At 39.4% G+C, this 25,982-nt stretch overlaps 1 protein-coding gene across 1 annotated transcript in view; it reads right to left on the bottom strand.

The window, feature by feature from the left end:
• Positions 1 to 13,371: 13,371 nt before the first annotated feature.
• The window catches only part of TRPM6 (transient receptor potential cation channel subfamily M member 6), a 93,661-nt gene continuing 81,050 nt past the window's right edge, over positions 13,372 to 25,982 (bottom strand). Inside the window, exons 37-40 of the mRNA XM_075020815.1 lie at positions 24,998 to 25,127; positions 24,007 to 24,058; positions 17,959 to 18,065; positions 13,372 to 17,040 (exon numbers count right to left, since the gene is read on the bottom strand). Of these exons, the coding sequence (XP_074876916.1) occupies positions 16,919 to 17,040; positions 17,959 to 18,065; positions 24,007 to 24,058; positions 24,998 to 25,127 (411 nt within the window). The 3' untranslated portion in view covers positions 13,372 to 16,918. The remainder of the gene's footprint in view (positions 17,041 to 17,958; positions 18,066 to 24,006; positions 24,059 to 24,997; positions 25,128 to 25,982) is intronic.

Genomic DNA, 25,982 nt, shown 5'->3' with positions numbered 1-25,982 from the left:
TCTCACAGCACCTTCATCAGAGAGGAACAATTGCCTCCATATTTAATGCAGCCCATAATCAAACCAAGTCATCATTGCTCTGCCTGGAGACAGGAGAATACAAGGTTTTTAGGCTGACGTTACTAAGTCTTCAGTATACATTAAAGAATTTCCCAGGGGAAAAAAAAGGGGGGGGGGGGAGGGGGGAGAAGCTATGCCCAGCCTTGTTTAGTAATGAGCTTACAATTAAAAAAGCAATAAATATATCTGGGCACTTCCTACCTTCAAAAGCCTTGAAAGAAAATAAGCTGCATTCAAAGTGGTATTAATCATGTTCAATCTACTTCCCCTCTCACTGCAAATCAGTGCAGTTTTCAGCTAACAAGAATGGGTGTCCTACTTGAGTCGACAAACCCTATTCCCCCTGGTAGGAGAGGCACTTAGCATGGCATTACCATCATTACATCCCAAGGTTAAAGGCAATGAAACTCCAGGAGTGGCAAAGTCAAATCAGTTCAATTGTCTGATTGTTCATACTCATGAACTAGTGAGGCTGGCAGGGGTCCAGCATAAAACTTAGGACTTTCCAGAGGAGCTACTTTAAGGTAATTCATTGCCCTCTGCAGTAGCTTAAATCAGAAGGGCTAGAATGGTCACAGTAAATGTGGCTCCTGACATTTCTTAAGAGCAATATTAGCAGATAGCCAGCTGCTAGGCCAGATGTCAAAGGTGCATTAAGAGCACTTGGTTTTGATCTAACCCATTCCCGAGAAGTAGAATGGATTTGGCTTTGAGCAATGCAATAAAAAAAGATTGTGATTAATGAAGCACTACAGCTTAATAACGTTAAGTTGACTCCCGCTTCCTTCTCTCCGGCATTTTCACTGTCCACAAAGCAGTTCTTTTACTTACCAGCAGGGACATGTAAAATGTTAATCATCAATCTGTGGGCCATTAAAGAAGTTGCTTTTCCTTTCTCAACTTGAAAACCAAGGGGGAAGGATAATAGATTTGGTAAACAGAGCTGTTCAGATAATGGAGAATTTCAAAGAAAAGCTTTCATGGAGTCAGCATGGGAGCTCAGTGCCTTAATCCATTGCTTTTACTAACTTGAGTTCAACATCTAGGTGGGGACTACAATTCAGGATTGAGATGGAGGAGAAGGAGTCTTTCTCTTTGCTGGGATGTTCCAATTCAGTACAGCCTAGAACAGCAAAAGATGAAAGGATATTACTCCTTGTGCCTTACCATTTGCGCAGAGGGCACACTGCCAGAAATAACAAGTTCATGTCTGCATTTTTGGACTTTCCGCTAGGTAATGAAGTAAAATGCATGCAATTTTAAATTCAAGAGAGAAAACTAAATAGAACACCGTATCTAATAAACACTGGGTATTTATAGAAAGAAGTAAGCATATAGAGCTCTCTCTGTACTCATTAGACTGTTGCAAAGAGCATCATGCACAGAAAACATTTTTGCGTAAGCTTGAGCTTGGAAAATTGGAGTGACTGACAATATTTAGAACAGGATTCATGCAGCTCTATAAGACATTTTGCAATCAGCGGGTGAAGGGAACACCAGTTCTGCTGTTTCAAGGACAGGAAGGGGGTGTAATTATTCCAAACATCAAGAATTACTGGGAGGCAACTGCTAAGCTATGACAGTCAGAGGGCCCTGGAGATGCTACCAAAATCAGGAAGCTTCTCAAAACCTCAGTCCATCTGGGACCTCAGTCTGGATTCAAGCTACAGGTCTGTCCTCACAGGGCATCTAAACTTGGCTTAACTACTGTGTCTGAATCCTCAACTTCAGGTGTGCTCTAGTATGAGACAAAGGTCCAAAAAAAATAAAAAAGACTTTTCACACTACCACCTGCTCCTTATAAACAATTTATTTATTTTGTGTGTTATGCACCACTTTTCAGAGCTCATTAGCCAAGTCATAAGCTTCAGCTGCTCAAAAAAAAACCCTCTGTAGCCCCACCTTGAAAGTTGCTGCAGTAAATTAATCTGAAAATACAAGTACCTGATTCCTTACACCATTACAGTAATTATATCATTGCTTCAGAAGACTTACCTTAGCATGCCCCTGAATGAAACAGCAGGCTTACAGAACAAGAAAGGTTTGGGTTCAGTTGGAAGTAGCTAACTGCAAGGCTGCACTTCCTAACATTGTAAGGCTGGAAACAAAAGATCTTTTCCTTTCTCCTTCCCACTCACTTTTCTTTCTTATTATTTATTTTATTTCCATATATCTTTGTCATTTTCTGAATTGGATAGTAAACATCCATAAGGACTTTTATTTTTATAGTGGTTTTGAGGCTTGGGGAGGGGTAGTCCTGTTGGTCTTTTTGGTTGGAGGGTGTTAGTAACACAGATGCTTGCTAAAGGAAATGGTAATTTTACAAGATCTGTCAAATTTTTATTGGAAAGTTGGCACCAGCACTGTCTATAATTTCTTCCACATTGTGGACCCTGCATGCTGCAATTAGATGTCACTGCTGTACACTTGATTTCAGTTTTCTGAGAAGAGGGTAGGGATCTCTTTGTAAGCCCATATTTCCCTTTCCACAGTTGTGCTACAAGCCTTTGGGCCACAGAGTCCCTTGCTGTGCTCAGGCAGGTAGGTGGACTAATCTGTGAGGAAGGGATTTGTACCCGAAAGTGAATGTTGCAAAACACAGGTGCAGATTTTGCAGTTTATAGTCTCATTTCCTATCAATAGGCATGACAGTCTCCAAAAACCCTTGTGACAGGATTTTTTTGTTGTGGTGGTTTTGGGGGGGGTGGGGGGAGGGGGGGGTGGTTTGTACCATTGAGTCTGCTTATTTATAAGAAAAGAACAAAAATCCAAACCCATGCTATTAGAGTAATTGGTTATGTAAACAGTGCTGGGTAGATGCAGTGCCAAGAAGCTACTGGATATGAGCTTTGCAAAAAACTAATGCAGGTTTCTTGTATTTCAAGTCCAACATCACATAAGCAGCAGTATTGGGAAGCCAAGTGCAACTGCTGTGCAAATTATGTGCCTGACCCTAAAAAATAGAATGAAAGGTTTTAGCACTCAAATAAACACAGAGCAAATCAAAAGGTCAATTATTACCAGATAATAGTACATGTTTCTGTTTGATAATCTGCTTTTTTGCCCTCTGTATTGTTTCAAAAAACAGGTGGCTGTTTAGTTTGCCTACCCTTAAAAACAGAGATACCAACAGAAGACAATTTATTCACGTTATACTATTATAAAAGTCTGAGGGTAGGAATTGCCTACCCCAACATTGAAATGCAATCTATGGTGAAGAGCACATCAGGTTTTTACTGGTTTTCAGCAGGAAACAAAGAACACTATATATTACTCCTGCTTCACATGCATGAAGAGCCCAGCTTGGTCCTTAAGTCTTATTTACAACAATTTTAGCGTAAGAAAGACTACAAAGAAAGAAGGAATAAGATGTGACAAGCAAGCACGTGGGAGGTTCATGAAAAGATTGATGTATGGGTGGTCCACTGCGTATTACTAGGGTGTTGGCTTAAATAATTAAAGCAGGTTTCCTGGGGGTTGAAGATTACCCTCATGCCCTGGAAGGAACTGTGTGTGCTGTTCCTTTCAGGTTTTAAGGGGCTTGACTAAAAAAAAGGTCAGGTAGGCAGACCTACCTGTGGCAAGGACTCTGTTCAAGATACACCATTCCATGAAGGACATAGAGAAGATGCTTGATATCTGCCAAACTAACACATACATGTCTTGTTTAACATTTTGGTCACACTTGGAACATTGAATAGAGGAGGAGGGAGCGGTTCCTATATTAAATGATTCTTTGTTTCAGAGGAGCCGGTGGGTCATTTTGCCACTGCCCCTGAGAGAGAGTTAAGGTTCAGTTTGCTCAAGAAAATAGTAATGAGCTTGTTGTAATGAGCATTACAGCACTTACAGCAGATATTGACTGGAAGATAGCAATCCCAGTGAAACAGCTGAGAAAAGAAATCTCAAGGGAGGGCCCAGAAAAGACAATGGAAATCATGCTGCCTGCTAAGATTTCCATTCCTTTTTTTCAGCCCTGTAGAATATGGTGGCCCATTTCTGGCTACAAAACCTTTCATCTGGCTTTCTAAAAAAACAAGCTGTTAGAGAAGAGTTAAAAGCTGTTATAGTGATAAAAAGTTTCAGCTTGCTTCCCAAAAGGACCATAGAGGTTTCAGCCTATGTGTAAAAGTGTGGTGGTTTAGACCTCTATGAAGGAAGAGCAAATAACTTTGTGTTTGTTTCCACAGAGCAGCAAACACAATAGCAGCTCATGTGTTCATGTGTTTGTTGTTTGGAGTACACGTTCCCAAGAGGAGGCACAAATTCCCCGCTGTTACTTCCCTTTGTGGTCAGCCCAAAGCATCATGACTGAGGCCTAGACTAAGACGTGCAGATAGGATCCAGGACTGGATCCCATGGCAGAGAGGTAGAGAGATAGATAAGGGAATGAAAGCATATGGGCAGAAGTTGAGGAGTGAGGCCACAGTTGCTGAAGTACATACAAGAAGCGTGAGGTATGGGAAAGATTGCTAAAAGGAATCCTTCCATTAGATCATGCTCCAGAAGACCAAGGTAAGAGTGCATGACAGAGAGCAGAAGGTGAGGAATGATAGCATGGACCATGTAAAAGGAAGATTGTGGGTAAGAGCAATAGTCTGAGACTGAAGCAAAGGAGACTGGTGTTGAATTTCTGTGCTTGCTAAGGGAGGCTATAAGATTAGAGACAAGAAGAGGCTTGAAAAATAAATCCCATTATCTGTGAAGTAATGCAAAAGTAAGCCTTTTATTATGAAGGTGCTGTGCCCCAAGAAAACTAAGGTCTCATGCCCACCTAATGGCAGTCAATGGTGGTAAATCAAAATCTTTAGTGGCTGTCCAGTAATAAAAATTGTGCACCCCTGACATGCTGGTTTCCAGATCTTCCTCCTAGCAGTCAAACTCAGTTGATCGAGAAAAGTATAAAACTTAAAACTATCCTTGTGTCAGTGTCTTTGGTGCTTTCATGGGTCTGGACCAACACTGTTATATTTAAAGGCCACAAAAAGCATAATTTCATCCTTATTCACAGAAATAATTGTGTTATATTAATTAAATGGAAGCAAGAATGTAGGTAGGTGAAAGTAATTATCTGAAATTTGCTGGCACACGGAGCCTAAACAGCCAGCTGTCTGACTTCTCTCTTGGGATCCCTAAGGTTTCCAATTAGTGTACACACTCGTGCAGAGGAAAAAGACAGCAAATCCATTCTGTGCTGATACTTAGCCTATCCAATTTGTTTCATAATGATCTATTATGTACTTAAAGGATAGTAATATAGATGTGTCTACAGAAATTTAATTTGAACATCAGAGCTCTATGTAGCTCTCCAGAAAGTCTATTAGTTTTAGATCAATATCTACTTCATGCTAGAATTTCACTAAATTAAGAAAGAAACTCTGGTGTACTTCCATTCAAACTCCATCACCTTAGCTCTGCCCACCAAAGGAATACCAGTCTCCTATCCCAACCCTTACCAAACTCTCTCCTCCACACACTGCCATATACACTAGTGCACAGTAGTAGGCCTTTCTGCACAGGCACATTTGCAGTGAGAGTAATTTGATTTATACCTATGACTGCAATATCCTTGTTGGAGTGAAGTAACTACAAGAGTTGATGATGGTGTGAGGAGTGATAATTATCTAACTTGGAGACAGTCATATTTTTCCAATTTTGACCTTAAGTCTTTTCCAGTGGCTACACATTTGTATTTTATCAGACTACACTTGAATCACCTAGGAAACACGATTGGTGTTCCTTAAATTCAGTTTACTAAAGCAAAGGAAATATTAAACATCCAAGGAGGGATTAGCCAAGTATGTAATACATATAAGAGTTTGTGTTTCTAATAGGACTTGAAGTAGAAACTTTTCTTTCTGTCTGGGTGAAAGCATATCACACAATGCAAGATATCTGGCAAAGTATTTGGCATATTATGGAATGCAGGAGAGAAAGCATTTCCATTTCTGATACAAAGCAAGGTAATAAGTACAAGTTAGGATGAAGCTGTGGCTGGTATTCTTTGAAATATGAAATACTTTATAATTTTGTATATTGTGATTGTAGTGTTAATGTCCTTTCTGACTGCTATCACCTGTCATAATTGTAGCTGGAATGTGTACAGGTTCCTTAGACTAGTGATAAAGGAGCAGCAAAGGACAATATCTTTGCTTGATGTTACCTGAGATTTTCTGTGGCTCAGGTCTATTACTGTAAGGCCATTTTTACTCATGAAGAATATGCAGTGGTCAGAAAAGTTTTGTTAGTTTGGTTACTCTTGAAATCAAAACAATCCAGAGAATCAAGTAGGTCCACACAAGCCAAGAGAATCAGTTTCACCTGACAAAAGGTGACCATGACACCCATGCAGGCTGGATCACAGAGACTAGGCCGGCTGTGTAATCAAGGGATCAAAACAACCTCAGTGATCTTACCAGAAATACTCATGTTGTATTTACCTCTGAGGAATCTACCTGATGGAAAGTAATTCACTGCTCTAAGCAGAAGGTGCAGAACTTCACAGCAAATGCTTCTATCATTTAAATATTAAGTTAATTTCATGTCTGGCTTGGTAGGAAACCTAATATGATTTTAATACATTAAGATTTAGTCTGGATTCTGAAAAGTATATTAGACACAAACTATTAGAGGGATTTTAAACACCTAAATAATTCTGATATTCTTACATTGTAGGATGGAAAGAATAAGATATGTTGGGTTAGATATTATTGTGTCTTCACTGGGAATTCTTTCTTCAGAATGAATGGCATATTGTATTTCGGAAGTTCTGACAGTACTCAAAAGCAATGGATCCAAGTGGGTCTTAGGGGAGAGGAAAACAGCAGGAGAGGTTCAGAGAGAGGGTTAGATGGCTAGGCAGACAGACATCTTACTCGGACACTGAAGTCTGGGTTTAAACCCTGGCCCCACTGAAGTCAATGGCAAAGTTGTGGGCTTCCTTTAGGCCTGCTTTTTACCAAGAATTGTGTAAAAGTGATGTAATTAACAGGTAATGTAGAACTATGAATGACACTGAGAGTTCTCAGTTCAGAAGATTGCAATGTTGAATTTGCAGCAGCAGTAAGGCATTCAAATAGGACAGGGACTACACATGCCAGTCATCAGACAGCCCACCACAGAGCTGGTAGCAGGTGACTCAGGAATTGCAGATGCCTGGTCCAGCTTCTTACTTATCTTCATAAGCAGTCACTTGCAGACTATATGTCCTAGTCAGTAGAAATTTGACGTAAGCTCCAACATGCTTTGGTGCTCAAACTCTCCTGAGGCAGCTGACAGCCTCTGTTTGCTGTTCAGACGTCAATAACTTTCAACATGTTGGCCTAATGTAAATCTCAAAATTCACATGTGAGAGCGGCGGCATTAGCTGAGATCATATCCTGCCACCACCTCTTGTAATGGAGTCAAGTGCGGTTAACTATGGATGCAGACTACCGTTGGGTCACTGCACTGTTTTGCTGCTTAGGATGCAACAGGGTCATTTACTTCTCCAATTCGAAGGACTCATATGAGGTCAATTACTCCCTCAGTTAATTATTCAGGGACAATGTGAAATTAAATATTATTCTATGTCCCACATTAAGGCTCAGGGGTCGTGAGTCCAAAGCTCAATTACTGTCCCAATTTGCTACTCAGGAAATACTGGTAAAAATTAATAGTTACATTCAGTTTAGCTGAAATGAACTATCACTAACTATCTTTACAGTGATCACATAAAGTCCCACAGAATTTTCTCACTGGACCTCCAGAGGTCATCTGTGGCCAGTGCTGAGTAGCTAGAGGTCAATGCCTGCCCTAGTTTATGGCTCAAGGTCAATGAATATCAATTGCTGACCCAATTCACTGAACCAGGACATCCAAATGTCAGTGATACCCAAGAAATATGTGTAGAGCCAAAACAGGCACAATTGCTGCCCTATTTTCGTATGTAGACATACTGTTAAACCCACCTGCCCAAAACTTTATAATTAGGTCAACACAATTTAACTGTTGTTCCAGACTGCTGGTCAGATGCGACAGATATCAAACTACCTACTACCTATGCTGCTCAGGGATTATCTGAGGTCAACTATTGAGCCACAGTTTGGTAGTGGAGGTAAATGAATTTAGGCAAATGGAAATTTTCATGCTTGAAGATATATTCAGGTCAAATACTACCTCAGCCTTCTGCTGAGATTGGTGGAGCTCAAACACTGACAAGTTCTGTGATCTGAGGTTCTCTCAAGTAACATACAGATACAGTTCTCCACTACAGCTACCAGTAAAAGGCAGCTACTGTGACATATAGTTTCCTATTTGGAATTAACAGGTAACAGGTCCTGCCACATCTGTATGCAGAGCAGTTAGGTGCAGTCAAGCACAACTGCAATGTATTGAAGAAGGACCATGCAAATGGAAAGACTTTGTCTTTTTTGTATGAAGCAGTTACATGAGATTAAGTGCAGCCTGGGATTCATGCCCGGCATGAGCTCTCTCTTTCTACTCTCCTAAATACAATACACAGAAGAGCTCAAATATTATACGAATTTATCAGTCAGAGGTTTTTTCAGTTTAAGTGCTGCCCATGTTTTGTTGATCAGAAGTCACCAGAAGTAAAATACCATCCTCAGTTTGACACACTGTGGTCCTTTGCAGAAAACAGCTCTCCTTTTTTGCCACTCAGGCGTTGTTTCAAGTCAGCCATAGCCCCAGTTTGTCTCAAGTCCACAGGTCCCAGGCCCAGCCACATGGTGTTAGCTCACATCACTGGGGAAATAGGTAAGTTGGGATCAAAAGCTGTTAGGAAGTCTGTCAAAAATTAAGTAAAATTACAGATAGACAACCAGCATGATTGGACAGAGTGTGCTCTTAGCAAGTTAATGTAGGATAACAAATTGAGATACGTAGTTGATGCATCACCTTTTTGACAGACACAGACAGGTTGGAAAACAAGTGGGCCAGTAGGAACATTGTGAAGTGTGACAAAAGCAAATGCAAACTCCTGCACATGGGATGGACTAACTCCATGCAGCTGTACAGGCCAGAGGCCAGCTGGATGAGAAGCAGCTTTGCAGAAAAGGACCTGATGTTTTCAGTGAAAAACAGGATCTATGATTCTACATGTTTAGTGAACAGAAAAGTTAACGGGAATTAACAGAGTTCCTTTGTGGTAAAAAGGGCATCAGGGCCCTCAGTGCACCAGCAAGCTCTGTGGTCTTTTCCCCTCACTTGTAGCAGCTAAGCTGCATTTGCTGACACAGTGCAGCTGTAACCTGGGATCAGATAGCTGTGAAAAGAGCTGTGTGACAAAGGGCCTTTTGGGGAACCCTTCTCTTGGGACCTGAGGCTCTCAAGCTTGCTTTTTGCCTGCAACTGCTCCATGCCTGGCTAGACAGTGACCTGCAGCCTCTACTTCGTGGCCTGATGTCAGACCTGCCTCATCACTGCAGCATTGCCTGGCAATCAGAGCTATGGGCAGCAAGGAACACATTAACAGGCTGGACTGAAGCCAGCAGAGAATGTAGCCAGGGTCTTCGAGGAGCCCCACATCAAGAGGTGCAATGGACACAGCTTGAAACAAAGGGAATTACAATTAGATACATGGAAACCTTTTTTAAAGGAAACAAGCAAAAGTGATCAAATACTGGAACAGGTTACCAAGAAAAGTTGTGAAATCTCCTTTGCTGGAAAAAAAGCAAAATTTACCTGGGAAAGGGCGTGAGCAACATGATCTAATTGTAACTGCTTTTTGCAGAGATTGGGACCAGATAAACTTCAGAGAACACTTACAAACTGAGCTAATCTATGTTTATATGAGTTGAGGACAGTCCTGTCATTTGCTCTACAGAGATCATCTGAGGTCAATGTGAGATGCAATTAGCTGTGCAAAGGTCATTCAAGGTCAGACAGCTCTCATTGCCTGACCGGGAACATCTCAGGTCAACTTCAGAGCCAATTATCTATGCAAGGAGTCATGTAGGGTCAATCACAACCCTTATTTACTGCCTAGCAGGTCATTTAAAGTTTAATTTAAATCCAGTGAATTTCACAGGCGTAATCTGAGGTCTACTTTAGTATCAATTCAAGGTGAAAGCAGGCCTCATATTTTGTCCAGGGGTCATCTGAGGTTAACTTGAGATGCAACCAGTTGACAAGAGGATCACTTGAGATCAGCAAAGTCCTTGTGTGCTGCCTAGGAGTCATCTGAAGTAAACCTGAGATCCATTTAGCTGCCTAGAAGTCATTTCAGGCCAAATAGGTCTGCTTTTGCAACCTGGGGTCATCTGACATGAATATAAGAGCCACTTAGTTATTAAGGCCAGTCATCAACCCCCACTTTCTTCCTAGAGGTCATTTGAAATCAACTTGAGATACAGTTAGAGGTTCTAAATGTCATCTAAGGTGAACATGAGATCCAAGTACCTGCTTGGAGTCATTTGAGGTTAAATGAGAGTCAATTAATCTTCCCGTGATCACTGGAGGTCACTCAGGAAGGTCATCTGAGGTCAACCCAAGGGCTAAATAATTGCCATAAGGTCATCTGAAGTCAACCTGAGGGCCAATTAACCTGTCTGGGGTGGGGTCATCTGACATCATCATGAGACCCAGGTATACACAAGGTGTTTTTTGAGGTCAACTAGGCTCTTGTTTGGGGCCCAGGATCATCTGAAGTCAACTTGACATCAAATTACCTCCACAGGGGTGCTTTAAGGTCAACACTGTTCTCATTTGGAGGAGGGGCAATCATTTAAGGTCAGCCTGAGATCTAATTAAGCAGCCAGAGTTCATCTGAGGTCAACCAGAGAGCCTGTTAGGGTTCATGTGAGGTCAGTGTAGCATTTGTTCAGTGCCCAGAGGTCATTTAAGGTAAGCCTGAGACCCAATTAATATTTTGGTTTGTCATTTGAGGTCAACCTGGCCCTCATTTGATGCCAAGGGGTCATTAGAGGTCAATCACAGTCCTTGTTTCCTGTCTGAGATCATCTGAGTTCAAGCTGAGATGCAACTCTCACTGCAGGGTCATCTGAGGTCAACCCTCATGATTGTGGCACAGGTCAGTTCAGGTAAACATGAGTTCTAATTGCTTATGGGGGTCACTTGAGGTCCAATTGGCACTTGTTTGAGCCCCAGGGCTCATCTAAGGTCAACATGTTAGCAAATTAGCTAAAAGGAGTCTCCTGAGCACATGATATTCAATGATCTGCTTGGGATCATATGAGGTCAATACTGCTCTCATCTGATGTCTGGGGTCATTGAAAGTTAGCTTTACACCCAATAAATTACCCAAGGTCACCCTGGCCCTTGTTTTCATTCCACAAGTTATTTGAAGTCAAATTCAGAACCAATTATATCTAATTTGATACATAGAAGATATCCCGGATCCATTTTAGGCCTCTTCACTGTTTTGTGGCCATATTCTGCCTCTATACTCAGCTAATGTTCCTCGCAGGCCAACCCCAGCCCTTTTGTGCTTCTCAGAGATTGAGAGTGGTCACAGTCAGCTCTTCTTCTATGCCTTATGACTATTTAATCTCAGCTACAGGCCTAATTCGAGGGGGTTGCCACAAGAGTTCAAATCTTTCCCTAGGGTGGGTAGAGGCTGGGATAATCTGTGGTCATCTTCAACTTTCGTTTTGTCCAACAATCAGTTGAGCTCAGTCGGAGCCAACACTTTCACTTTGCTGGAGGTTCAGGTGAGGTCAGCTCCTGGTTTGATCTGGAGCAACCTATACAGCTTCAGTTTAATCTCAGCATTTACATTCTGCTTACTGGTCATCTCAGCTGAAATCCATTCGCTGTATTGTGGAAGATAGTTATACAAGGCTAGCTACTAACCCAAGCTGCTCCACAGAGGTTATCTGAAATTGAATATCTCATTTCCTGGGTAGGATCTTATGGTCTGACCAAATTTCACGCTCCAGTGTATTATGAGGTTAAAGCTCAGTGTTGATTTAATGGAGTAGTTTGTCCTAGTTCATGTGACATGACAGTTTGCTGCTCAGACATTTTCAGAGGTCAAGTAATTCTTCAAATTTCATAGCAGGGGTCAACTGAGGAGAAGCATCTCTTTTTTCGTTATCAGGTGAGACACTTTTCTATTGAAACCAGGCCACCTGGGATGCATGGTACACACAAATGCTCTATGTTTTAGTAGACCCTGCCTCACGCTACAGACCACAGAAACAAGACAACGTTGGCAGTATCTCCACGGGAGGAGAGTTCAGTCAGGAAAAACAGCAGGTGAAAGGCTCAGAAGTCAGAGACTGCTCTCTGCGTCTCAACCTCCCCTCCTCTTCCTCCTCCTCCTCCTCCTCTTTCATCTCTTCCATGCCACAGGTATGTTAGACTGCCTGCACAGTGTCAAAACCCAAATCATATTTGTTCAATGACAACCTGAAAAATGGAAGGTTTTAGCCATCTACCTAAATCCCTGACACAAAGAACACAGCCAGACTTCCTTTAGGCAACAAAGTCACTGCTTTTCTGCAGGACTTTTCTGATTTTTCTTCTTTAATCTTCAGCACTTTATCACAGTTGAACATCAACATCTAAATGGACCCAGGTTATTTTAAAGCACTAGTTTATTTGCTCTGTCCCTGCAAACAGAACTAATGGCAGGTAGGCAAATGAACAGAGCATTGCAGCTGTTTACACACTCCTCAATATCAAAGAGGAAAATAGCTTTTGTTTGGTTTTAGTTTGAAATTTTTCTTCCCCAGCAATAGTTACCATAAATTAGAGGATCAAATTGTCTTCCAGAATAATTCAGGATATGACAAATACAGTAAAGAAAAGCTGAAAAGCAGTAACAGATCTTGCAAAAGGTCTAGCAACAAGAAAAGGGCTGACAACTCTGATGTGATCACAGTTGATGTGCAGGCCTGAGTCACTCCAGATGTGCTTTTCTTTATTTCTGGGATCACTTTTTCAAGCAAAAAGTGACTGGCATCAACATCCTCAGAATGGAGAACAGATATAAAAGTAGCTGATATAAAATAACACATCTGACAAAGAAGTCAATGGAATGCCATTCATTTACATCAGCTCCTTGTTTACACTAGTGGCTGTACAGGCTTTTTACATCACAGATCTAGAATCAGAGTAAAAAATAAGATTGTCATATTAAAGTGATGACATTTATTTTCTTAAATCTACAACAGTGATTTGGTTTACTAACTACCAAGTTTTCTGAGAATTGAGCATACACCTCAACTAAAAAAAATCCAGAGTTTATTGAACATCTAATAAATTATGATCTAATAAGTAAATAAAACATCTCATAAAGTATCTACTTGCTGCTTCTGTAAAAAGAAATTTTTACTTATGGGACAGGTGTAGAAATATTCTTGCTGCAAGCATATTGACTACAAGAATAGAAACTAATACTACTACACCATTAAAACAAAATGAGACCTGGAAACCACATGACAAATATAGAATTAATACCTGTTTATTACCTTGAGATTAAAAATAACTGCATTATTTTCTGTACGTTACTTTCACCTGTTTCTCTTAGTGCTTGGAAACATATTCTTTCATTCTACACCCATCAAGAACAGAAACATTTTGAAAATGTATTTTTATTCTTTTGAAAGAGTATGAAATAGATTGACAAAACCACAACAAATACAAATCCATTTCTAGAAAATATAGATGTAATATCCCTTCTGTCTTTATTGCACTAACAATAAATGAATAACTCTGAATACACCACAACTATGAATAAAGGAAATTAAAAAAGCCTTCCTGAGAATGAGGTTGGCAATTTCTGAATATTTTTCATATGTTTAAGCTACATCTCCAATGCAGCAGCTGCCAGAAATACATTTTGCTTTGAGTAATCCCAACTGAATTCCTAAGTAAGCTTCTTTTAAGCTTCTATTAAAATGTGAGTTTATAAATACTTTAGTTACAAATTTTTTTTCAGAACTTTACTGCCTGGCTTATTTGAGCAAATTAAGCAGGACTATTTTCCTGAATCCAACAGAAGTATAAAATAAATTCCTGTATGTGCTTTTAAGCAAAAACATTGAAACTAATAATCAGAAAACCCTCTGGTTGGACACGCAAGATTTCCTCTTCCACACTAGTTGTCAAGCAGCTAGAGAAAGAAGCCTGTCCTGCGTATCTCTCATTCCACATGCACCATGGTTTTAGTGTTGGGCTCATTGCTGTTCTCGTTAAAGGCTGCTGGGATTTTTTCATGTGTTTTCAGTGGGCATGGACTTCAATCTGAGGTCAGTATTTAGACATCAAAAGACAATTTAAAGAATGTACGGAATTTGTAGTAAGAAAGACACCAAAGACTCAAAAGAAATAAAAATAACTTTTTCAAATTATTTTCATTATAATTTATTACTAAACTATGACAAAGTTGGGGGGGCAGGGAAGATCTTTAACCACATACCCAGATTTATAGTTTAGTGAAATGTGAATCAGCCCTCCCCAAAAAATACAAAAAGAAAGCTGAGGCAAAATTAATTAACCTGCAGAATCACTGGAATTTTTCAACTTAGTGTCTCCATGCATGGAAAAATTAGTGCTAGGATGAAAGTATACAATGGAACAATTTCAAATGCCTCCTTTTCTTGCTTCATCACATTAATACTTCACACTGCGCAAAGTTCAATCAAACATGTTCATATCGACTACATTTTAACACAGGTTAGTGTCTTGCAAGGATCCCCAATTTGAGGGGAGGTAGCATGTACCTTGATGGGTACTAACAAGATGAAATAAGATAAATCTACACTGAGCTATATACTGTAAGAATTCTCACAAGTATTGTTATGAATGCAGAAGCCACTCACTCCTGAAGGCTACAGGAGGGTTGTCAAGAAAGATCATCTGAAGTATGACTTGTGCATATCTTCAAAACTTAAAAGGAAACAAAAGGTGCTCAGGCCCAGCCTGGTGTGGAGTTTATTTTTTGTGTCTAATGTATATGTGTTCAGAATTTATGGCAATGATTGAGGAAAACAACACTATCAGGGCAGGACTTAAATTGTCTCTGGCTTTAAAGACATATTTATGTGTCATTTAACTTAATTTAATTTAAAGGCATACTAACAGTTAGACATCCGTTAGAGAAAGTTCTGTCTTTAATGTATATATGTATGCATGCAAGCACATATCTCCCTAAAGCCAAATTTTATGATGATGATCACTGGAAGCAGAACTACTACCTTACCAGCAAAGGGATCAAAATCCACCACCATTCTGTAGATATGCAATTAAACAATTTCTTTCACAGACATGCTAAGCCTTCTGATAAATTGAATTGTTTCAAAAAAAAGGCAAAGGGAAGTACAATTTTTGCAAAATGAGTAGTATAATCTAATAGGGAGAAAGGTGGGGGGGTTCCACAAAAATAATCTTATAAAACTATTTTTAAAAAGATAAAAAGCAAGAAGAGTATCTTCAGGATGCTCTCAGGAACTGAAGGCATCTTAGCTGAACATAGTGTAGGTATTACTTCAACGCCATCATCAATATCATAATCAATATAAAAATTGGGAACACATAACTTCCAATTCCCATGTGTACCTAGACATTTTCTAAATATACCAAATGAATGATAGATTATAACAAATAGCCCCTGTACACATTAAAATTTACTATCAGCTGTGGTGGAAATATGACTTTGTTTCTTATTCAAGTATAAAGTTTTCTGTTGACTTACGTTTCAATATTAGGTATTCCTGCTCAATACGGAAGTACAAAGTTGCTCTAATGATAGATGTGATCTGTAAAACAACACTAGTTTTATTAGAGACATTTCTGCTGAGCACTTCATTTCAATCTTTATTCTACAAAAATCATATTGCATGTAACTAATTTTTGTGTTTTGCAAACTTCTACTGAAATAAGATTACATCAATAGAAACAGATGCAGATGCTGCAAAAGCATACATATAATTGCACCACTGTTAGACAAAAGTCCTACATACAGCCTGACACTATCAACAAGGAGTTAAATACAAATGGAACATATTATTCTCTGTGACTCCTAAAATCCTGGTTGCCACTTACAATTTTAAAACATTCTGAAGCCAAAATATTATAAAGAAAGGCAGATCCTGGTTAAAAGTTGAATCACGTTCAAGGTTATTCTTTATGTTTGTATTAAAGATCATAGATTTATCAAATTTCATCAACTCAAAATGAGAAAGGTCAATGATCCTTTGGGTCCAATAATCTAACCCTTCATTGTTCAATTTATTCTTGGTATGTGAAAAAAAATCAGGGTGAAACTCACACAAAATTTTTCAGTCTACCTGCTATATCAGTGACTACTGTTTAAACCACTGATTCATTACTCATACATTCTTGGTTTGTCTCTGCATCAAAATCAACAATAAAGAGAAAGCAGTATTTCTGCAATTTCCTGGAAAGCCTCCTATGCTCAGGGAAAAGTGAGCATGGGGCTGAGTGGTCTCTGTCTCTGGAAATGAATGATTTGCACGTGTGTATACATTCAGTTATTTACTAAAAAGACCAGAGAGAGAAACATCAAATAACTCCCCCTTGAGAATATGCTTGTCATGGTCATTCTCCTAAGAAAGCACAGTTTGGAACCATAATACATTTTTTTGTTTCTTTTTACAAAAAAAAAAGGCACTGATGGGACAGTTCATCCAGCTAAGGGGTGACCAGCTCCTGGCAATTCACTGAACTGGATGAGAAAAACCAGCACAAGAGCACTGAAGGGGAGTAAATAAAGATAAATTTTTTTATTCCTTGCCTGTAGGGTCTGTCAAGGGCCAACAGATGCTGCACTCAGACACCTGCATTTGTTAGTTTTGGACTGACCCATGGCAGTGATAAGGGGCAGGTTTTTCACCACGCAAACACATGGGCTCTGTTCACAGCCACTGCTTCACAGCCGCGTGTCATACTCCAAAGGCTCATCTGCATCGTCAGCTCCTCTGGTGCTTATCTCCATTTCTATTTCAAAGGCTGGACTGACCCTTTCCAGTGTGTAGTCAGTTCTTCTCAAATCTATGGCAAGAAAATAAATTCAACGATGCAGCCAAGTAAATGTTTGAAAAGCATGTACACCCCAGGCAGTGTCCAACCCAGTGACTGGTGGCAGTCTGTTAGCTGTTTCCAGGAGGAAGAAAATCTGCAGCATAGCAAATCATAGCCAGGAGGATAAGAGCCCTGGGGGGACCCAAAATGGTGTGAGCTGATATGAATGAACCCTCCCTGATAGTATTCATTCAGCTGATTTTCCCCTCTATTATCTCTAGCTGCCACAGACACAAATAATCAAAACCAGTAACACTGCAGTTTCTGTTTCAGAATCAAACAGCAGTTATTACTCCATGTAGGCACTGAAAGGAAGGAGCTTTCCCCCAGAAAAAAAATAGATGAGTGAAAATTCATCCAGAATAGCAATCTATTTTGGCTTTGAGTCTTTTAAATCTGCCCCACATCAAATAGAAGCACAGTCTATCAAATCTAACATGAACAACAGGCAATCCAACTAAGCAGAAGTAAGGGCTGCAGTGTATAGGACCCTATCCCAGGGCCAGGAAACCTCCACTGAGTTTTTCCCCAGCTAATGCATTGCTAATTTTTAGATTGTTACTCTTTCTCATTCTAAAAATTATTGCTGATGTTATCTGTAGTGGCGACACTGGAAAAATGAGCTACCGTTTTGCAAAGCAAGGAAACAATTTAGTTGGCAGAAGTTTTCCTGCTGAATGCTAACATCAGGTTGATAGGCTCCAACACTTAAACGGTTGCTGGTAAAAAGAGCAATATTCTCATATCCGCCTTTGTACAGAGTGTGCCTGCTGTAGTCTTTCAGCTCAATAGAATTTCGGTTCTTGTTTTTATAGCACACTTAGGCCTTTACTTCCTTGCACTTGAAAAGTTATACAAAGATTAAAAATTAATCTTTACTTTGCATACCAGGAAGTTTCAGCCTCCTGCAGCAAGAGTTACAACGATGCTTTGTGATGAAGTTTCTTATTGCACCTTCTCCTAGGTTTGCTGGTCCGAATACCATCTTTCCAGATCTAGAAGAAATATTATTAAATAATCAATGACTCAAAATAAACCAATTGCAGGGGAGGGAGATGACAATGTTTTCCAATTTTTAATCAGAGATAAGTTAGGCCTTCACATAAAGACAATCAAAGCTTAGTGTACATCCCAAGTTTCTTAGCTCTGGGACAAGAATATTGCCAATTCTGGTAAAGTATTAGCCTACATATACCCCACACTATTTTTCCTTCCTGCTGCATCTCAGAGATGCTCTAAAGGGAGACAGGACAGACCCAGCAGTTCCTACTAAAAAGCTCAAAGGAAATTTGGGCACAGTGACTTTTAGACAACATACGCCAGAATCTGAGTGGCTTTGTTGCAGCCACTGCTCATTCTCATCAAGCAAGTGATTTGGTTCTGGTTTTGATGGTACGTACCTGGGAACAAACCAGAGCTAGCAAGGACTTACTTCTACCTTATTTAAGAATAGAAAGCCAAAAGCAAGCAGAGCTCTAGTCACATCAATATGCAGCACAGAAAAAAACCCCACAGTATACTGTTGACAGGCAAGAGTTTAAAATTTATTGGCTTCTTCCTATGCTCATTTCCATGTGTCTGCACTCTGGCCAATTCAGCAACATTACTAGGTGATCCATTTGTGGAAGTGTATTGCACACTCTGAGTGAAGCTGACACAATTACAAACAGAAGCAAGCTATATCCACACATGTATTAGAAGTACCACATAATTATAACAGATTATTAATGTAGTCTGAAAGATCAGTGTTCATTAATTTTAATATTGCTCCACCATTATTCTCAAGAATTTAATTGACATTCTAGACATCACGGAACACAGCACACAAGAAACACTTCCAAAGAAACTTTATGAATGCTAGTATTTTATTTTAATGATATGCAGAGTGGAAACAACACATTTTAGAATCTGAAATCAATTACAGTTCTGAGAAGCTATAGAAAAAGATTTCAACTCTCTCAAATCTATCCATAATCCACACTAACAAAATATATTCTCTCTAAAGAAAGCAGTTTTCAAATATGACACTCTCCCTTTTCACACAGAAGAAAAGCAATGATTAGCCAAAACTACTATTGAAAGCTTAGTATCTCTCTAATTTCTGGCAGACACTAAAGACTATCTGTCTCCTGGATCATCTGAAGGACTTGTCTAATCAGCCTTTACTGCAAATTAATACGTCAGTCAAGGCAAGACATGAAATATTATTTAAGTGCCATACATAGACTTTAAACAACATGATGCTATATAGCCATTTCTATCCCGTAGTATAATCTGGTAAAATGCCAGTAAGAATAGAACATACCTAAGTATTTGCTTGGGCAGGCCTCGGAAATTGAGAAGACTTCACTAACTCCAAGGCTACAGAACCACTCTGATACTTCCCCTGATCTGTTATTCCATGCAAAGTGCAGCAAACAGCACAAGACAGACTGATAATTTTCTCACACTGTTGTGAGATAAACAGGGATACTGTCTGCAACACATATGAAGTGATCTTTCCTCTCTAGCCAGCAAAGGTTCAAGAGGAATACTGCGTTTAAATTTGGAAAACTGCTTCAAGAAATATGGGGCTAAATTGGTAAAATATCAAGAATGACCAGCAGTCTAGATATCATGACATACATGAAAAGATTAGGGGGTAGCCTAAAAAGAAAAAAAAGAAATTGAAGGAGAAAATGATGACTGTCTTTGAGCTTGTTGAAATTTTTTTCTCTATGTCAACAGCAGAGAGGACCAGAAAGAAATGTTTCCAGAAGGAAATCAGGAAAAATCTTTCAGACAGTAATGATAGCAAACTATTGAAAACAGATGCTCTGGGAAGTTTTTAAGGTCATCCTTGGAAGACCTTAAGATTTGTCTGCACTAGACATGTAAAGCCAGGAATAACCTGGTGCAGAAGAAGAACCAGCTGAACCCTTCTAACCCTACAAATGTTTTATAAACAAGGTCACTCTCCTGGTTATTCAAGGTCTGATTTTTTTTCCAAGGGGACAAAAATACAGAGCCCAGCTTTCCTATTTCCGAAGCAGCTGCATTAATGTGACCTAATGCGCTTTAAAAACCAAAACATGTTTCTCCTTTTGTTCAGAACCTTACCTAATAGTTATGCTCCATAAAAGCCTACCAGATTGTATCAGGCTGGTCCTGGCTGGCAGGCAGTTAACACAGACTGTGCTGATGCAGAGTGCTTCTTAATAGTCCAGAGCTACAAATGCTCAAAGCAGACAATAAGACATTTACAGGGCTTTACTGATGGAAAGTAAAGGACTGGGGGACTTCATGGCAAGTAGCACCTTCCCAGGGAGGTACCCAAGTCACTTATTCAGTATGTTTTTGTAGATTTAGTTTCCAGTCCACTTGTTTCTGTTGTGCAGGTTTCTACGGTGGAGGTTCAGTTCATGCAGATGTTTTGTCTACTGGCAGCAATGCAGCTGTAAATTGTTTGGCTGGAAGTGCACAGCTTGGTAAAATTCAATAGGTCTGTTCTTCAAAACACATCATAATGAGTAGCTTCAGAGAACACAGTCTCCACTCATCTCTAAAACCTTCAGCTCATCACTGTCTGCTTGAGAGCTTTCAAAAGGGAGAGTAAGAGACCTAGCACCTCTGACTCCTCCTTTTCACATTTGTATTGAGATTTTTGATTGCCAGCACCTTTTTTCTCACCTCTCTCAGCAGGCCCAATGGATCAGTTCCTTCCAATTCGAGATTCAGCCCACTATTTTCCTCATCTCTGAATCTGCTCTACAGACACACTGCACCTAAAGTCTGTGAAAGCTTTACCCATGTGGACTTTCTTGTGGATTTGGCAAGTAGTACATGCTAAAAAGAGCATCCAGAGTACTGCTTATGAGACAACTCTTCCCAATGTTTAGGCAGTACAGGAATCTGCAGGGACTCCTGTGTCACGACCTTACTGCTGTGCCTTGATTACTTCTGCTTTTAAAGGAAATGTTTCTATGAACATTGTACTGTTGTGGTTTAACCCCAGCCAGCAACTAAGCACCACACAGCCGCTCACTCACTGCCCCCCACCTAGTGGGATGGGGGAGAAAATCAGTAAAAGAAGTGAAACTCGTGGGTTGAAATAAGAACGGTTTAATAGAACAGAGAAGACGAAACCAATAATGATAACGATAACACTAATAAAATGACAACAGTAATGATAAAAGGATTGGAATGTACAAGCGATGTGCAGTGCAATTGCCCACCACCTGCCAATCAACACCTGATTAGTCCCCAAGCAGTGATTCTCCCCGTCCCCACTCCCCCAGTTCCTATACTGGATGTGACGTCCCATGGTATGGAATACCCTGTTGGCCAGTTTGGGTTAGGTGCCCTGTGCCAACTTCTTGTGCCCCTCCAGCTTTCTTGCTGGCTGGGCTTGAGAAGCTGAAAAATCCTTGACTTCAGACTAAACACTACTTAGCAACAACTGAAAACATCAGTGTGTTATCAACATTCTTCTCATACTGAACTCAAAACATAGCACTGTACCAGCTACTAGGAAGACAATTAACTCTATCCCAGCTGAAACCAGGACATATACCCACATCATTTTATCACTTCACACGCTGTGCAGTGCACATGGCCAGATATTCAATTGATGTTAAATATCCATAAACTTACACTGATTTACATCATCTCAGTATCTGTCTGAGATGTCACAGTATCAGGCATACTTTCCAAACAGAACTGTTATTTTTGTCTTGGTACTGTATCTAAAACCAAGACACAATGCACTATCACAGAGCTAGAGGTCACATTTTGCCATTACAAAGTGCATTTCAAGACAGCATGCAGGATGCATGAAAGAAAACACTCATTACAAGATATTGACATGAGCAACTAAATCAATGGAATTAAAGAAGCAAAACATAAATAATTTAACTATAAGGAGTGCTAAAATTTGAATCAGCCCTGTCAGTCAGATGCCATCTATTGTCTTCCAGGCTTCTAAGAGAACGTGAGCTCAAAGCAACTTTCAAGGCAGTGCACAGGTTTTGATTAAGTATCTTATTGATTAAGTATCTTACCTACAAATGAAAACTTAAAACAGGTCTTGCTCCTACCAGAAATGTTTCTCTTGTGAGCAAATGAAGGCTAGAGCAAGGAAGGTTGGAGCAAAGACAGTACTTCTACATTGTTATTATTATTACTAATGTAGAAAGTGTTTCTTGGAACTGGATATCTGCTAGCTGCTTACAGAATCCATTCACAGTTTCACTGCCTTATTCCTTTAGACCCCTGAATCAAAACAATGTAGTTTCACAACTTGCTATTCTGAAGACTTCCCCGAACATAAGAAAATCAAGCTGGTTTTGATTAATTAATCAACACTTGCTCTTTAGCTAGGATTTGGCTGTTTTGCAGATGATAAAAAAAAAAAAACAACAAAAAGTTCTGAAAATAAGATCTGTGTGATCAAATTTTAGTACACATGACAAAAGTATTTTATAACAAAAATAATCCAGAAGGATACTAATAAACATACATTTCAAGATAATGTAGATAAATACTACTCCTATTTTAAAGAGGATAAGCTGAGTTGCCATGTGAAGTACTGTGGTCAATGACTGGCCACAGTCTTCAGTAATAACTATTACAGTTTATGTTACCACTGATATAAAAAATCCACTTGAACAGTAGAAAACCAGACTTTTATACATCTGTAACAATACCTTAAAAATGTTTGCTAAAATCTAGTGAACTACTACATGATTTGACCTCTCTGTCTCTCTATCCTAAGCTATCCTTGTGCTTCTGTCACAGTCCTATGACCTACTTAGGGCAAAGGTTTTTCACTGTGAGGTGCTTAGCATAATTTTGATGTTGCTTCCAAAATAAATATTATATGGCCAATACACCTACATTCATATTTAAACAATCTTGCAACATTAATACATTTATTACTAATCTTATTAATGAAATATTAATAAAAGTCCCACAACTAAGAGCCTGCTTGTTCTGAGTTCTAGGCGAGTCATCTGATATTTCTATAGTTAATTGCCCTTTGTAATTAAATCAGACTATTCATACTTATATCTTCCTTCTTTTCAAACATGAGACACCCCTTCCATCAGATGACATGAGCTGAGCAAGAGGGAGCCAACCTGAGCACAAGACAGTGGAGGTGAAGGGATGCCAGGCCACAGCTGGAAAGATGTGTGGGTTTAGGAAGACTCTCCAGAGAAGAGGACCCTTCAGGGCAGCAACCATCAACACCCCTGCTTCTCCTCCCCCTACAGCAAATACCAGCAAGCAGCAAGGTCACAGGATGGCAGAATGGCTGTGGCTCTGATTCTGAAATTTGACGATATGAAGGCAGACTGCTAATTCTATGTAGTCTCTTTAGTTTTAGTAACTTTCCGCACATGATTCACCATCTCCCTATCATGGGTCTGAGACTGTAAGGTGTAGCATGCTTAAAGCCACACTAGGACCTATCGGAAAGATCAGAGATCCAGAGGCCCTCTCTCCTCATCCTCTTAAGCTATTGTGGCCCCATATACTCCATGAAACAGTGCCCCACCATGTAAGGGAAACCAGACTGACACATTTAAGTTACTGATGACCTCCATCAGTACACATTTGTGAAGAGACTTACAGGGTCTTCTGTCTCCAATGCCTGCTCTCCCTGCATAGCCCTGGAAAACTCCTGTGCTCCCAGCACAGCCACACAGACTCCCCACCTTTCATACACCTCTCACCACATGTTGGGAGCTGGGACACTTACAGCCCCCCAAATCCACAGTCCTCCAAAGAAAAGCTGAGTATGTAGTTTTTCCATTGCCATCATACCTTCATTTAACCCAGAACACCATGCAAAAAATAATTAAATCTCTCACACAAAACTATAACAAACACCCTAAATATACAGACTGTTGGCAGAACATCTGAAGTGAATGACAATTTTATCAGAAAGAAACCTACTTCTTGTCTTCAGGTTTAATCACAGATGGATCTGTAAGGTTTTCCCCAACACCTACAACAAAATCAACAGTGTGTGTTACAAAGGAAGGTAGTCATGATTTCATAATCTGGCACTTAACAAAAACGTAATTATCCTTTTTTTTTTGTAGATCATAAAGCGTCATAGTTAAAATGTGAGTTAAAAAGAAAATTCTATGAGTATAAAAATCGGTTAAGTATTGGCAAACATATAGAGTTCTTATTATAGTCCTGACTGCAGCTGCTTTGAGGTTTATTTATATGTAGATGGAAGGTTTACACAAATGCACTAAATATTATGCTGAAGCTCAACTAACTAAGCAAAATGTGACCAACTGTAAGACTGCTATTTAAGTTGGAGTAAAGGTATTAATCAGATGTGGATCTTACTGATATCAATAGATCTACTCTCAGATGCAGATTTCCTTCAAGGTAACAAACACAACAAGCCACAACTTTGCAATTTGCAAATGCTTGGGTCTGTTATCTCTTTTTTCTTCTGAATGGGCATGGAAGTGTATTAAATAAATAATCTCATTATGATACCTGAATGGTGACACCTATGTTGCAGTTTTCCCCAAACTGATGAGGTACTACCATTTTACCAAAATGTTCTTTTCTTATATGTGAGGAAATCATTATGCTTTTACACTAATGAAAAAAGTCTATGATCATATGATATGCAATTATCTTTATTTCAATAGGCCACTGATGGTACGTTTATATTCTGCAATGAAAACCAGTAAAGATTATGGAAATAGCATATTGTGACTGAAATATCCCCAAATTGTAACACTCTTCAATAAGGGTCATTTCAGTTGATGTAAATTAGACAAAAAGTGGTGTATATGTATGTTGAGATGGCCCTGTTATTATATGGTAAATTGTGATATAGATTAATTTTATTAGAACTCCAAGGGGAACAGCCCTTGCACTTTTCCTAAACTCCAGATTAGAGAACTACAATATATACACAAGGCCAAAACCAGAGCAGATTTCAGTTTGTTTGAGACAGAAACTGAAGCTCCAATCTTGATAAGATTTACATAGATGTTTAAATTCTCTGTGTTTGAGCCAACACAGTTGGTCTGGAACTGTTGAGACTTGTATAATAAACCCAAGCAAACTTCAGACAAATTCTAGTAGGCTATGGTGAGGAATACACACCTACTCTTTCTGTATTTTTTTTCATGTGCAGCTAAAACCAAATGAAGGCAAGGATGGAATTATAGGTTTATTTTGCATAATAAGCATGTCTTTTTGTAACTCACAGCTTCTGGATGCTGTAAAATGTAAATACATTAAGTCCCTGCCTACCCATACACATTTCCCTTGACAGAAATGACAAACAACTGTGTTTATACTGTTTGATGGGTGATGTTGATCTTCTGAACATTGTCAACTGTTTTATCTCTTTAAAATATGCCATGTTCCCACTTACACATGTACAGTAAAGTGATCACATGCTCTTTGAAGGAGTCACCAGACTTTGTGACTAGCATTCAGGCTTGTAGCTTATGTAAACTGCTTACAGATTAATTAATATGAAAAATAAAAAAAATAGATAGTAGTTTGCACTCTTCTGACAGATACAGACATACGTTAAGTGTGCATTTATACATGGGTACGCTTGAGTCTCTGTATTATTCATATATCTTAAGAAAAATAAAAACACCTTAACTGTGGAGTGTTTTTTTGGAGATGGCTGAAATGTTCCTGCACAGTTTATCTACCTGCTCTTTTGCCCATTCAGTCCAGACGTTATTTGAAATCAAATTATTTTCCCATTACACCTACATTAATCTAGAGTGTTTCTGTGGATACTCATTTATCAGTGCCACACAACAGATATCCAAGGGTTTCTTGAGCTTTGACAGTATGTAAATGAGAACAGAATTTGATCCATTCCTCAGTATTAAATTCTCCTTTGAGACAATTGCTTATCATTGGGTTTCAAA

Source organism: Buteo buteo, chromosome Z, assembly GCF_964188355.1.
Source record: "Buteo buteo chromosome Z, bButBut1.hap1.1, whole genome shotgun sequence".
Taxonomy (NCBI): Eukaryota; Metazoa; Chordata; class Aves; order Accipitriformes; family Accipitridae; genus Buteo; species Buteo buteo.
This window is presented reverse-complemented; position numbering and strand designations above follow the sequence as displayed.